Source organism: Stenella coeruleoalba (assembly GCF_951394435.1).
Source record: "Stenella coeruleoalba genome assembly, chromosome: 7".
NCBI classification, from domain to species: Eukaryota; Metazoa; Chordata; class Mammalia; order Artiodactyla; family Delphinidae; genus Stenella; species Stenella coeruleoalba.
In genome coordinates, this window is record NC_137153.1 from 80,668,006 (window position 1) to 80,684,373 (window position 16,368).

The 16,368-nt window shown below is 40.9% G+C and overlaps 1 protein-coding gene across 6 annotated transcripts in view; it reads right to left on the minus strand.

Moving 5' to 3' along the window:
• Positions 1 to 399: 399 nt before the first annotated feature.
• The window catches only part of LOC307189266 (guanine nucleotide-binding protein G(q) subunit alpha), a 441,007-nt gene continuing 425,038 nt past the window's right edge, over positions 400 to 16,368 (minus strand). For all 6 annotated transcript variants that reach the window (XM_079927177.1, XM_079927176.1, XM_079927174.1 and 3 more), the window contains 2 exons: positions 12,136 to 12,289; positions 400 to 6,326 (listed from right to left, as the gene is read on the minus strand). In XM_079927177.1, the coding sequence (XP_079783303.1) occupies positions 6,136 to 6,326; positions 12,136 to 12,289 (345 nt within the window). In that variant the 3' untranslated portion in view covers positions 400 to 6,135. The remainder of the gene's footprint in view (positions 6,327 to 12,135; positions 12,290 to 16,368) is intronic.

Genomic DNA, 16,368 nt, shown 5'->3' on the forward strand with positions numbered 1-16,368 from the left:
GGTCAGGTCCTGGTGGGGTCAGGCCCCAGCAAGAAGGCCACAGAGTGAGGAGTGCTAGGGGGCTGCTTAACACCCCGGTTCCTCGGCAGAGAGGCTGTGGGAACTGTCACTCCAGGCCCGTACTAATGACAGTCCCCAGGCACACCATTCCCTTCACAGGAAGATCCAGAGAGAAGGGACACCACCTACTGGAAAGGGTCTCTAAAACGTGCAAGGATAGGAGAGCCTTAAAACTAAGGCTTTTAAGTAAAAATGACACTTTCTTCTCTAAAGTCAATGGACGGAACAGTATTCTGCAAGACACAAAATTCCCTAAGCAAGGGCTGGGCTACCAAGTAAAAGACCTGATCACAAGTAGCAGGAACAGGTCTTGCTTCTGTTACGGTTTCAGGTCCCTATACGTAAGCACCGATTTTCTGGAGAAGCGCTTGCTGCCATCACCCCGACTTCACAAAATTGCTAGGAAAAGAAAAGCTAGTTTTTAGCTGATCTCAAAAGCCTCGATGTTATGTTTCTAAAAATCACAGACTTAAAGGACACCTACGCCAGGTCCTTTTTCCCACGTGGAGTGGACCTTTCATTCCCAGGGCTGAGACAAGAAACTCTAATGAAACCCTCTGCCTGTGAGGCCCCGTGTTCTTTCCCTGAGGAGATGGCCTCAGGGTGAAGACTGGGGCTTGTTGTAAGTCTTTACTGAGCAGCTATTTAAACTTGTTTTGACAGTTGCTTGCAACCTAAATTAGGGCAAGTATTTTTTTTAAACAAATTTGATAAACACTATCAATATGAAAACTTCCACTAAAGAAGTCGGAAATTTCTGATTATATTCAGAAAGGAAAAGAGTTTTTTTTTTTTTTTTTTTTTTGGTGGTTTGTTTAAAAACTATTGAACCTACTTTGGGAAATGGATGTGCAGTATAAAGGGCTTTAAGGAAGGAAAGATTTATCCCAATACTCCTTATAATAAAAAATATTCTTGGAGAGGCTTAGGCAACTTCAAGAGAAGGAAAACTCAAGAATGAAGAAAACTGTAGTACAAACTTATGGCCAAAAATACTGTATTTTTAACCAGCAAGATCATCGGGGCATTATTATACAACATTAGGTGTTTTTTTGCAAAACTAGTTCCCATCCCCAAACAATAGACAATACATGCATTTGAATGACATTTTAAGAACAGTAAATATGATTCTTTTAAATACTGCAAGTTAAAAATGTTTTTCTGACAAAACTCCCTAAAATACATAGGTCTAGTAAGGGTTTCCAGCATGATGACAGGTGAGGAATCCAGCAAGTTGCATTTAGAGAGTTCTTTGAGGAAAAGAAATCCACCAAAAACATGTGTTTCAGTCGAAGTAACCTGAACAAAGTTACATAGTAATTTTCCATCTTCCTTTTCTAAACTTAAAAATATTCTATTGAAGAATATCTTCTCCCTGTTGTTTTTCTGTCTACCAAAGCTTATATGGAAGTCAGAATTCCTTTATCCAAGTGAGATCCAATTTCACCCAATAGATGTTTTCATAACATGTAAATGCCACTTACTATTGGGGTGGAATCATACGGGGAAATGGAGGATACATGATGAGGGAGGTAAGAAGGAAATTAATATTTGAGCACCTACTATGTGCTAGGTGTATATGCATACTTTGAACAGATGATTCTAGAAGCAACAGGGTTATCGAAGGGCATTGGTAGTTGGGAAGACAGCAGGAAATGGTTATTCTGTGAGAAAAACAAGTGGCAAGTTCAGACTGTGTACTAAGTATCTACGAAACAGCAGGTGTTTGGCTCCAAAAATCTCTAGCTAGTCATATACAACTAAGCCATTTCTTTTCCTAATTTTATGGAATCAAAATGAAATCCCAAAGACATAGTTACCAGGACAGATCTATTAACGCTACATATGCTGGAAATATGTAGAGATAGATAAACACAATGTTACTTACTAGTTTTAATTTTTGTGTGTGTTTCTAACCAAAGATAACCTTTGGAAGAAAACAGTATACCAAGCACACCTTATCTGTGTCAACTGAGATGTTGTCAATTACCAATTAAGTGGTTTTAAACCCTTATTTAATTTTAAGAAGAGCAGCAATATCGTTACAATATTTGGGTACACTTTATTTTTATATGGGTTAACATTCTGCTATATTTCATTTCATTCATTCTTTTTGAGAAACTGAAAACAAAGGGAAATTGAGGGTAACTTGATTATTTCCAACCAGTATCTGAGTCTTGCAGTAAGTATCTCATTATGCAGCCCTTTCTTCCCATTATTTTTATATATTTTTTGCAAATAATAGTCATTTTTGACCCCTATCCAGCATAAATAGCTTTTCACTGATTCCTAACTTAAGACAACTAAAATTTACAATCATGTGGCAGTATAAATTTTAAAATTACAGTTCGTACACCTTGACAATCAAGATAGTCTGAAGTACAAAAAGTAAATTGTCCTTTAGCTGAATTACCTTTTTTAAATATTAGACCTGCTAGTTAATCTACAAAAAAATACAAGTTTCGGGTGTTCCTTAAATACCTTTTGTAGATGTCATCTGCTAGTAAACAACATATGCAGGTTTCTAGAAGATTTTTCCCCCCAATCTATTCATGACATTCAACAGAGCTCTTTATATGAAAATGTATTTAAAAACAAACACTTTGAGGGGATTTACTTACTTTTGTTATTATTTCCCTTTGTTTCAGATATGAGGCACAAACTTCTGAATTTAAGCTCTGTAAGGCATAGTACAAACCTCCAATTTACAAATAAGGGATTCTCTGTGGGTTGGAACTGCCATGTCACGCAAAAAGGGAAAAATCATCTGTAAACTGGTACACTGCAATGTGTTAAGTGAGTCATGAGACGGCTGCTTGCCTTGGTCTGCTGAAGAAAGGTTTCTGTGTTTTGTGTTTTTGTTTTTCAATAAGACATGCCCAAGTCACCACAAAACTCGCCACAGGCCTCCGTTACTGTTACCAAGAGCATCACAAGAGGGGTCCAGCGGCACACGCTTAGAATGCTTGCAATCACAATAATAATAGAAAGCATGAGTAAACTTCGTCTTTATACAAAACTGAAAAGAATCCCTTCCCACCCCAGACCCTTCAGTAAAACCCCAAAGAAACAAAAAAGAAAATCCTTTAGCTTCGACTGACTAGTGTGGATACAATTCGGTTTCTATGCGTCACTGTAACTAGGGTGATCAATTTTTTCCTTTCTCAAGAGAAGGGATCTTGTCATGCACCCTAAGATGAACAGTGAGACCACAAACCGCAATTCTGCATAGCAATTCCATCCCGATTTCATAAAGACAAATATAACAATCTTTCCCTGTTTTGCTCAGCTTCTTTGAGCTCTGAGATCAGGTTTAATTGACTACATCTACTATAGCTCTATTAAATAGAATATCTTGATTCCCTAAAACTGTAACACTTATGACCTTGTGATGAGGTTTTCTCTATACACACTGTAGGCCTTCAAATGTTGTTGTTTATATTTTTTTTGTTTTTTGTTTTTCTTTTTTTTTTCTTTTGCTGCACCAAATTTAAGATCGCCCTTTCAGGCAAGCAGTGGTCGCTAGCTGTTAAAACATTTCCTTAGTGGATCACAATAGCTTCTAAAACTGCCTTTCTAATAAAGGCCATCAGAGAGGTAATACTAAACTGTGCATATTTGCCAAATAAGAATATGAATTGTATAAAAGCTCATATTCCAATCCTAGGTCAAATGGCAAAAGTTCTACAAAGTTGGTTTCCATGTTTGTATAAAAGCTCCAACTGATTTTTGCTATGAAATTACCTTTGGGTCTTAAGACCTTTGGGTCTTATAATCAGTATACCTCTACTCAGGAATGTGCAAATGATTTTATATAGCACGATGCTAGTACCGCTCCGTACGATAGTAAGGTTTTTTTTTTCTTTTCTAAATGGAAAAAAAAAAATATCCCTAGTCAGAAATAAACTGACAAATTTACATTCTCCTCTCTTAAAAAAGTAAATAAAATAACATTATTCAAAATGTGAATTAGCTACAAGACACACAATACAATTACATAGATACATATCAATACAGCACATTCAATCTGCCAAAAAATTAATGATTACAAAGCCAGGATGGATGATGCAATATCAAGGGAGAGATGTATGTACAATGATTAGAGCATTCGTAATTGCACTAAACCTACAGGCAGTCTGTTTCTTCATTAAATTACAGGTGCTTTCTGAATAAGGAGGGAAAAAAAAACCAAGTAACCTGTGTAGTTTGAGGCTGGGAGAGTAAAGAATGGGAACATCCCATTACTACTTAGGAACTCTGGTACTCATCTGATAAGCCATTGATTTTCTCCCTCTCCTTTACTGTTCCAAAAGAGTGATGTATATGAAAGTTTAGACTCGTGCCAAATAGTATTGTAGTTAAACTGAGACCAGCATCATGGCCTAATTCTAACTTCCCAGCAGGTTTAAAACAGTCATGACTTATGTTCTTAAATCATATTTCAACTCAAACTGCTTGACAGAAGCTCATCAATACATGTGCTGTGTTTTTTGCATTGGTTGAAAAATTGCACATATAGAATTCCAGATCTCTCTCCTACTATGTTCAGTTTTATAAATACATGTTCTACAGAACAGAGAGGTTACTTTTGAGTTTCGGTCCACAAATCTTCCTTAAGTTCAACTCAGCCAGTCACCAGTTTAAGATCCCAAAGATGGTAAACGAGCAGTAACTTCAGATTCTGCAAATTAAAGGTGTCAGAATAATACTATCAACCAATGTTCTTGGCAGACCTACTTGACCTTAAAGAACACAAAGAGAGTAAAACTGGCTTCAAATGAAGAGAGAAAAGCAGATTTCATGGGGTATCACACAGGACAGCTTTTCCACATTGTCGATTTAGATGCTCAACATGGAATGTGGACACAAAACAATGATTTTAAGGGCAAAGAAAAGGATGGACTATGAGAGTCAAGTTGACAGTGACCAACTGTTTGGCAACTGGTATTTCAGGTTCATTCGCAGCCAAACACTTTAGCCTTCACAGTCTTACTCTCTTACATTTTAAGATACTGGCTTTTAAGTTCTTACGAAAAATTTTTTTTTAAAAGCCAGCTTTGGCAACACATACCCATTAATAAAAGTCATTTTAAAAATTGTGGCCCAAACACTAAGGAAAAAAAAAAGGGAGGAAAAGTTTGAACTGAAGGAAAAAAAAATTAAGAGCAACCTATGAAAAGGATCTGGGTAGCAGCCATTGGAATAATGTAGTGTCTCTTGGCATTATTTTTTGGCATCTGCAGTTTGAAGAAAGCAAGGTGAAAAAAAAAAAGGGAAGGAAAGGAGGAAGAACAATGGCACATGGCATTTCAAAAGGACGGACTTCTGTGTGTCTTGGCCCTTGCCTTACTGACTTATGTACAGTTCACTGAGCAACCAAGCTATGGCTGAAGGTAGAAATCCAAAAAAAAAAAAAAGAAAAAAAAAGACACTTAACCGTTAGATGGGCATCCACTGTCCCAGCCCAAAGTGAGGCAAAACAATGTATTTATATAAAAAAACCTCTACATGTATATCCAGAGCAATACATTTAAAACCACAGTATTAATACTTATAATCCTTCAGCAAAAACTACAAACTGTTAAATTAAGCTGATGTTGATGGCTTAAATTGAATGACACTTGTCCTGACTGTATCAGTTGAGAGAAAAACTTGACCAAGAATGGAACTAGGATAAAGGCCATTGTAATGTGGGAAAAATCAGGAGGAAGGGATGGGTTAGGAAAAGGAAAATCAGCTTCATTTTGCTCAATAGAAAAGAAGAGGGGAGAGAGAGAGAGGAAGAAACAGCTCTTTGTGAGTATGACTGAGAATTTAAAATACATTGAGTCACAAGGTTTTGCCTAAAAAAAAGAGAGGAAATGTGCTGGGACTGTACTTCAGCATCCTGTTTTTCCTCTGAATAGTTTAAATAAAATCATAATATTTACTACGAACTCTGTGGACACGCTCACACAGAGTCCAGGACGGCAATAAATTAGTATTATGCAAATTGCTTTCCACAGAAATACAGTCCCTCTTGTATAGCTTCAATAGCCCACCAGGGAAGGGAAGGGCAGTGTCAAGGAGGCACAATTAGACCAGATTGTACTCCTTCAGGTTCAATTGGAGGATGGTGTCTTTGACGGCGGCAAAGACAAAGCGGATGTTCTCGGTGTCTGTGGCGCATGTGAAATGGGAGTAGATAATTTTGTCACTGTCTGGATTCAGGTCCACGAACATCTTCAGGATGAATTCTCGAGCTGCCTGGGCATCTCGCTGGGGTCCTGTTGGCCAAGGGAGGAAAGGGACATTGGTCAGCTGATCTGTTAAGGCATTTGCTCAGTCAGTGGTTACTGATGCTCATAAAGACCTCTTCAGTGCAGACTGGATCTGTTACAAGCACCTTCCTCAACACTACTATGTGTAATTGCTCCTCTGGGTCACTTTACCTGCCCATCCATTCATCTCCATCCATCCACAGAATGTGATTAGGTGAAAACAGGCAGACAGCTTGAAGGGCAGGCTAGGTTTAGCTCTGATTCTTTGGGAGATAGGGAGCCACAGCAGAATCTTCAGTAGGGGTGTGATTAGTTTCCTTCTGTTGGGCTGAGTTAACTGAGCTGGTTTCAGCTGCATAATAAGCATGCGTAGAACATAACTGCCTCAGGCTCTCCTGTCAATCTGCCCCTGTGTGTCTCCCCTCCCCCACTCCACGATGGATCATTTTACATTCTCCAGACTGAAATCTCTCTCAGAATACAAAACCTGTTCCTTAAGGTCTGGTCCATCTACAGCTGTCCTCTGTAGCCTCACTTCTGGTGTTTCTAAGCCAACCACATTTATGAGAATTCAATTCACTACGTGTGATGATTTTAAAAGTTGGTTTACATTTTCTTACTTTTATCCAGGGTCTCTTATGTGCCAAGCACTGTCTTAGAAGGATTATGGTACATCTACCAGGATATATGAAGCAGTTACTTAATAATTTTGCAACAGATTCTTAGATATGACACCAAAGTCACAGGCAACAAAAGAGAAAACAGATCAATTGGACTTCATCAAAATTAAGAACTTTTGTATATCAAAGGACATCAAGAAAGTAAAAAGACAACCTACACACTCTGCTGTACAGCAGTAATTAACACAACATTGTAATTCAACTATACTTCAATAAGAAATAAAAAAAAAAGAATGACAAAAAAAAAAGACAACCTACAGAATGGGAGAAAATATTTGCAAATCACATATCTGCTAAGGGGGTAAATATCCAGAATATACCAAGAACTCCTACGATTCAACAACAAAAAGACAGCCTGATAAAAAGATGGGCAAAGGACTTGAATAAACATTTTTCTCAGGAAGATATATAAATGGCCAATAAGCACATGAAAAGATGCTCAACATCATTAGGGAATGCAAATCAAAATCGCAATAAGATACCACTTCACATCTACTAGAATGGCTATAATCAAATCAAGTGGAAAATAACAAGTGTCAGCCAGCATGTGGAGGAATCTGAACCCTTGTGCATTGTTGCTGAGAATGGAAAATGGAAAACAGTTTGATGATTCCCCAAAACTCTAAACACAGACTTACCACATGAGCCAGCAATTCCACTCCTAGGTATATACCCGAAAGAATTGAAAGCAGGGACTCTAACAGATACTTGTACACCAATTTTCATTGCTGCATTATTCATAACAGCCAAAAGGTGGAAACAGCCCAAGGATCCATCAACAGGAATGGATAAACAAAAGGTAGTGTATACATACAATTAAGTTCTGATAGATGCCACAACGTGTATGAACCTTAAACACTTTATCAAGTGAAATAAGCCAGACACAAAACGACAAACATTGAAAGATTCCACTTATATGAAGTACCCAGATTAGGCACATTTATAGAGACGGAAAGTAGATTAGAGGTTACCAGAGGCTAGGAGGAGGAGAAAAGGGGAGTTATTGCTTAATGATTACAGAATTTGTTTGGGGTGATCATAAAGTTGTGGGAATAGTGATGGCTGCAAAGCACTGTGAGTGTAATTATAATATCACTGAATCGCATGCTTAAAAATGGTTAAAATGGCAAATTTTACGTTACATATATTTTACCAGAATTAAAAAAATTAACATAACATACCAAAAAGCATTGAATTATACGCTTCAAATGGGTGGATTTTAAGTGGTATATGAATTATATCTCAATAGAGCATAATAGATCCTAATAAATATATTAATTTAAAACTTGTAAATTAAAAGCAACACTAAAGCACCACCACCACCTATCAAGGATTGAGCACCTTTCTCGTATGAGTCTTTGTGGCACTATACATCTGCATTTCTCCCATTTTTTCTAGTTCTGTACCATGAAAGAAGGTCTTGCGCTATAACCTCCACTCTTCCTCTCTCAGAAGACCCTCTTGGGATCCACAGCTTAGATTTTTTTCTGTCAGTATTGTTATCTACTGGTTGGGACAAAGAAATCTTTGAAATTTCTACCGAGGGCCTGCACGTTCTAACAAAATGCACCGTGAGTTTCAGACAGCCAACCTGCAAACTTTTCAAACCAATCTTACTGCAAATAACTTTATATCCAGCATTGCTAGAAACTGGGAGAAAGAGCCATGAAAACGGATCATTCTCATTTGTACAATTTACAAAAGGAATGTTTGCATTTCTAACTTCAGAGCCCAGAATTAAAATTTTTCTCAATGATTAAGAAGGCTGGCATCATAATGAATTAAAAAGTTACACAATTACAAATATGTAATATATAATCACTTAATGTCCTAGCTTATTCGATGTACTTACTGTTAATAATTCCATAGCAGTAATAAAAATATTTAAAACCAGGACAAATAGATTGTTAGAACTGGTGCAGCCTCTCATTTTCATAAAAGAACACTATCTTTCTGGCTTATGAATGAATTTTGTACTTATTCTTTTTGAGAAGGAAAGGTCTACTTTTTCTAACTCTAAAGTATATCAGAACAAGACTCAAGTTCACGGAAGAGCACCTGGAACCTGTTACGTTTTTAAGCATAATTTCCTATTTGAATAAACATAAACTACAAAGAAATCCTTTTAGTCATCATAGCAGTAACAGAATTCCATAGTCTCTATGGACAATTTTGCAATTCAAGTCCATGTAGAAATGGTAATTTTCCTTCCCGAAGAGAAATACAGAAATGGCATTCATTACAATGAAGACCTTGTAAGTGCAGAAATGTGGAAGTGTGAAATTTAGAATACTATAAACATGTTTATGATAAAAATATCACTGCAGAGTGGGCCTAGAATTTTTTCTGTCTTAGCTCATCTTACAAGGGCTTGAAGTCTCCTGGAATGACAGCTGTGTTTGCTTTATGAATAACAATCAGTGTCTGTCTGTCTTTTTCCACGGCCAAGTTTCCCGTATGCGTTACGTGTATTACTGGGGGAGATGGACAGTAAAAAACATCTTGGGATTTAAAGATATTCACAATGGGGCTTCCCTGGTGGCGCAGTGGTTGAGAGTCCGCCTGCCGATGCAGGGGACGCGGATTCGTGCCGCGGAGCGGCTGGGCCCGTGAGCCATGGCCGCTGGGCCTGCGTGTCCAGAGCCTGTGCTCCGCAACGGGAGAGACCACAACAGTGAGAGGCCTGCATACCGCAAAAAAAAAAAAAAAAAAAGATATTCACAACGGGCACATGTTAGAAGGAAGATGCTCACACTCATAGTGATGGGATATCTGGGGAAATTATTGGCCAAAGGAGACGTGTAAAGAGGTTAGGAAGACGCTGCACAGAGAGGGGAGAACAGTACTCCTAACACGTGTCGTACTGCAGGAAACCAACCCCGGTGTGCTGTGCTGTGCGTGCTGCCGCCTCGTGCACCGTGAGCCTCGGTGGGTCTGCTCTGTAGGGCCGCGCTGCCTCTGTCCTCCCGTGTGCGAGCATATCACGAAAACATGCTAGCCTGCAGGCGGGTGCTGCGTCGGGAGGTCGGGGTCATATCCCATCCGTGGATTCTCACCAAGTTCTGAGAAAAACCACAAAGAGCCTCTCTTTCCAGGTGTGTGAGAAAAGCATGCGTGTTTGGGTGTAAGTCAGATGCTTCGTGCCCATCTTATTCGGGCAGAGCTCGTGTTTAAGGAGCCAGCCTGTTGCCGTGGGAGAGAACTAACACAAAGTTACTTCCTTCCAGTTTCCTCAGGAGCACTGAGGACTCCAGGCTCTGGTGCTTGTGACGTGGTGGCAGGCGAGTGGCAAAGTGAAAGGAGGAAGAGAGACTACACTGTCTAGGCTGGGCAGGTATCATTTTAAAGGAACCTCAAAGCACAAAGGAAAATGTACTTGGACGGAGGATGGGAACACACTGCTACCCAAAACAGTACTGTCTCTAATACCTGACAACATCCCCACATGGTAGAGTCAGCAACGCTCAGAGTCTTATATGTATCTGAGAAGGGAACTTCATTAAACATGTAACGTTCCCCTTCCAAGAGCAGCACCATACCAAACGCATGTGTGAGGAAAAGATGAATAAAACTCCATCCTCGATGTGTCTGTGTCTTCGTAGAAAGCTATGAGGCCAAACTGGATATTAGTTTTGAAGCAATTACCATTCTGAGGGAGTCCGCAGACCAGAAACACTGTTGAGCTGACATCCATGCCAGATACCCTTTGCTGATAACGTACTTTTAAAAAATAGCCCGTTCTCTTACTGCTGCACCTCTATAATAGGTACTTTTGGGTTTGTGCTCTTCTCTGTGCCAGGCACTGTGCTAAGTAACTCACATATGTGATTCCATTCAATTCTCTTTTACTCATGAAGAAACTCAGTGGTTGAATAAACTTGTCCGAGGCACCATAGCTGGTAAGTGGCAGTGCTGGTTTTCTATGACATTCAAAGCTTGTCCTCTTACCTGCTGTTCATCTAGATCTGGGTTTGGCAAACTTCTCTGTTAAAGGACCAGAGAGGAGATATTTTCGGCTTCGCGGGCCACTTGAGCTCTGTCACAACTACTCAGTTCTGCTGTTGCAGCATACCAGTGGTCAGACAGTATATAAATGAATGGCTGTTTCAATAAAACTTGATTTCTAAAAAGAGGCGGCAGGCCGTAGTTAGCCACTCCTAACCTAGACTTGAGCACGTATGGGGAGATGGGTGTGGACCGTGCACGTAAGTTCTTACAGGGCAGTGGCTGTGACTCTTTCACCTGTTGCAGAGTGGCTGGGTGTGGATGCATTTTGTTACCAATCAACCAACAAGTATTTCTCGGAATGGGTTGGTTGTCATGCCCGGTCATCCAGGATTTCACAGTCTAGTTGAGGAGGCAAGATTTGTTTGTAAGAAGGAAGAAAATAATGCGAAGTGCATACATATGAGTACTGAAGTGGGTGCTACAGACCCTAAGTGCTACAGGAAGGGCTTAAAGGATGGGTGCCACCCCTTAGGGTGATGGGGCTTCAGGGGGTCATGAAGCCCCCAAAAGTAAATATTTGCTAAATATTCACCATGTGTCAGGCATCACGCTAAAATGTCACAATATGTTATCTATTATAGTCTATAAAACGTAAGTTTGGTCCTAAAGCCCAGAGCAACTAAATGACTTGATCACGGTTCTACAAATAGGAAATATCAGAACTGGGATTTGAATCTGGGTAGATCGACTTCAGACCATGGGCTCTTGACCACAACGTTCTGTTTTCTCTCTAGAGAGAGGCAGAGGCAGACTGTTACCAAACGAAAGGGAAATCAAGAGGGAGCTATCATGGTTGACACACAATTAGTCAAAACTAGGGGATTGTTCCCTCCTTTGAACAGCAGAAGAAAACAACTTCTTACGTGCTTTGAAATAACTATAACTTTCAGCATTGTCGGGGTATGAAACATTTCAGGTCGTCGTTCAAAGACAGAACAAACAAGAATTCGTACTCCATCAATCACAACGTGCAGGCTTCGCGGGGGGCAAAGGCAGTGACGTGCAGGCTTCGGGGGGGGGGCAAAGGCAGTGACGGAGCACCGTCGTGTGTCGGCTCAGGCACTGGTCTCGGGAGGCGGGTGGAATGTGTCCCTAGCTACTGGGCGGGCGGAAGAGTGCTGACTTACCATCATATTCTGGGAAGTAGTCAACTAGGTGGGAATACATAATTTTCTCCTCTAGAAGGTCTTTCTTGTTTAAGAACAGAATAACTGAGGAGTTCTGGAACCAGGGATACGTGATAATTGTTCTAAAGAGTGCTTTGCTTTCCTCCATTCGGTTCTGAAAAAAATCATCAGAAAAACAACACGTGAATTACATGATTACTCAGTCTGTGAACTGTTTGTTTTGTAAGTCCAACCCGTCTTTGGTATGCATTCAGTTTCTGTGGCCCTGGGCTGGGCTGTAGCAGCTTTTATCAGGATTTACATGCAAAAGGCTCAGCAGCTCTTTTCATTAGGCAAACTCTCAGGTTGACAAGCGGAAGAGAATAATAATAATAAACATCTGCTGAAATAACTCTTAAGGTTGAAAGAGAATCATCAAAGGCTGAAGAATCATGCATCTGGCACACTGTCACAAAAGTCCACCAAGCGTCACAGATGTCCACTAAGAATTATTCATTCATGGCCAAATGCTTAAGATCTGAATTAAGAACAAAGTACCAGGCTTCATTTTGTATTTCTTAAGCTATGTGTACTTGGGGCTTCGCTATTAGTTCTATTTCATAGCAATCAAAACAAAGTTACTTAGGGGGCTTCCCTGGTGGTGCAGTGGTTAAGAATCCGCCTGCCAATGCAGGGGACATGGGTTCGAGCCCTGGTCCAGGAAGATCCCACATGCCGCGGAGCAACTAAGCCCGTGCGCCACAACTACTGAGCCTGCACTCTAGAGCCCGTGAGCCACAACTACTGAAGCCCACGTGCCACAACTGCTGAAGCGCACGTGCCTAGAGCCCGTGCTCCGCAACAAGAGAAGCCACCGCAATGAGAAGCCCGCGCACCGCAACGGAGAGTAGCCCCTGCTCGCCGCAACTAGAGAAAGCCCGCGTGCAGCAACGAAGACCCAACGCAGCCAAAAATAAATGCTCGCCGCAACTAGAGAAAGCCCACGTGCAGCAACGAAGACCCAATGCAGCCAAAAATAAATAACAACAAAAAAACCCCCCACAAAGTTACTTAATTCTTTGCCCAAAGTGCATCTGTATTCTTAGAATTATTACTACTTACTTTACAAATATATATATTCCCTGATTAGAAAAACACATGGAAAAATATTTTTAGGTCACACATTTCCTCTTTATCAGAACACACCTTCTCCCTAAGTTTCATTATAATTTTCATACAGAACCGTGGACATATACATAGTAATTACTTGGAGATACAAATGTAATATTTCGCACTACCTTCAGTGTTGGTGAGAAACTATTCTCACCTGAAACCATCATCAAGCCACCCTTGGTAACGAAACCTCAACGGATTCTCAAGGAATTAGTCAGCCTGGTCTTACAAACAAAGATACTAATCAAAGTTACTCTTGAGACTCACCAGCCAAAAGCTGGAGAGTCTCCTAGTTTAGCCCACATCTATTCACCAGCTTCCTTCTACAGACACACTTGCTTCTAAATCATTCCCATCCTCAGGTCATGGACAAAGGCAGCACATCTGGAGACTCCTCCTTTCCCTGGTGCACGGGCACGCTTCTCCCAGGGAACACTCTCCAACCCCCTTAGTTCTACGTGTTATGACCAAGTCTGGGGCAATGGAAAAGCCTGCTGGGGACTGAGCCCACCTCCACTGCTACCAGGTGGGTCAGTGGTTTAAGCCAGAGCATCCTATTCTCCTGGTACGTGGGCTGATTCAGGGCTGGGCTCTGAATCCAGGCTCACGTCACTTGGAGTATTGCTTCCCTGGTTTATGGTCATCAGCGTAGCCAAGCTGCTCAACCGGTGTAATTAACCCCAGGATTTTTGCTAAGAGCTCTGGAACAGAGAACCCTGCTTTCATCAAGAAAATGGAAGAGGCATTGTATAGCCTCGAGCTTCTAGCAACTATCTTGCAACAGGGAGAAAAAGAAACCAGGTTTTAACTTCTTGGTCAAACCATACCTGAACTGGGTTATGCCTCTGGATTTTTTGGTAACATGAGCCAATTAAGTACCCTTTAGTTTTTAAGCTAGTTTGAACTGTATTTTTCTGGTTCTTATTATATATAAAATGCTTCTCAGGGAAGGACAAGTATCATATGATATCACTTATATGCAGAACCTAAAAAAAAATGATGCAAACGAACTTATTTACAAAACAGAAACAGACTCACAGTCGTAGAGAACGAATTTACAGTTAGTGGGGGGGAAGGGTGGGACGGAGGGACAGATCGGGAGTTTGGGACTGACACGTACACAATGCTACATTTAAAACAGACAAGCAACAAAGACCAAACGTATAGCACAGGGAACTCTGCTCAATACTCTGTAACAACCTAAACGGGAAAATAATTTGAAAAAGAATAGATACATGTGTATGTATAACTGAATGACTCTGCTGTACACCTGAAACTAACACAACATTGTTAATCAACTCTACACTAACATAAAATAAAAATTTAAAAAAAGTGCTTCTAAGTGATATACCTGGATCCACCTCACTCTCAATTTCTAAAAGGAAATTGAATGAATGATGTTTGAAGACTAAGGCTCGAAGCTGTTGACACGTTCTGCTCAGCTTCTGCCTTCCTGATGCAGAATGTGTCCTAAGTTTCATAGGGCAGCACTAGGGAGGCCAAGTACACTCCTCTGCATTACCCTTTGACTGCTGTTCCAGGAAATCTCGGGGACACTGAGCTCACCCAGCACAGTTTTCTAGATCCTGAATATGTCTTGCTCTTTTCTAATATAAAGTGTGCTGATTCAAATCAGGTTGAAGAGGCCCACTTTTCAAAAGGAGATCTTTACCAAATCTGGTAAAGTCGATCGCCACCAACTGAAACTGAGCAGGACCCTGTGGGGCTCCTGGGCATGGAAGCCCTTCTGTGTCCCCCATTTCTTGTTTGTAGGGAATAGGCTTCAGCCTCCAGGACCCTCCCAGAGTTCTAAAGGGCAGGTTCAAACAGCTGCTAATTAGGGAAGGGAGGCGATGCAGAGACAAGGGAGGAGCAGTCAAGAAGCAATAGTGCAGCCTTGGGGCAGGTCCTGGTTCCTCCTCGCCTCAAGGGATACACATAACAATATCTTTGAGCTCTTCTAAACTAAAACCCCCAACAAATGGAAGATGTTAACTACTTGATGAAGCATTCTTCACTCCAGAGAGAAGGTCGCAGTCTGAGAACCCTGAGAACCAGAGAAGCTCATCAGGAGACCACCTGAGGCCAGGTTAAAGGAATGCAGGCCCTGCACACACCCCTGAAACACTGCTACAAAACTCCTCACCAAATCCCCCTGGGTTGGGACACACAGTTTTGAGGGCACGAGCCTGCTGTGTCCCCCTTTGCCTGGCAAAGCAATAAAGCTATTCTTTTCTACTTCAGTCAAAACTCTGTCTCTGAGATTCGATTCGGCACGGGTGCACAGAGACCAAGTTTTTGGCATCACAATCTCTTTGACCTTTACACTTTGCGCCTACCGTTGCTTACATAATTAAATACGGATGAAATGTGGGACCAGTGGAGTGAAAGGTTCCTTCATGGCTCAAGGGACAGTGTTTATTTTACTGTACACATTTATCTTTAACATAAATAACACGCATAGCCTTTAAACATAATATTTACCATCTACGTGCCTTTTACTGGTTATCATTACCAGTGGTAAAATTTTAAGCCTGGAAACCATATTCACTGAGAAACAATGTCTTGTGGCCTGAGATTTTATAGGTTGAAAATTTTAGGACGGAAGGAAAGCAAAGGCTCTAATAAGAACTGGAAGAATTAAAGGATCTAAAGAAGGTTAATTAGATAGTGACATCCCTGATGTGAGAATTAACATTTTTTTCTTATTTACAGCTACAGAAATTCTACAAAGTCATACTGTGGTCTTCAGAGAAGCCTTCTCTAAAGGGCGGGTATGTACATCTTGGCCTCAACCAGGGAGCCTCCCTCAGAAAGACTTATTGTAATTAGCACTCTGCAGAAGGGAAACGGGCCCTATTGGGGGCTCTTCTGGTTGGAGTCCTTCTAGGGCAAGTTGCTAGACCCTGGGTGGAGACAGGGAAAGGGAGAGTGGTCTTGACCTTGAGTCAAAGCACAAGGAGGCACGTGAAGTCTCTCTGATTAAGTTTCAAATCAGGACTGGAGCCCACAAGCTCCAGATGGGGCTCTATTGGGAGGGGGTCTCATACCAGGCCAACAGCCAGGACAGTGGACTGTGCC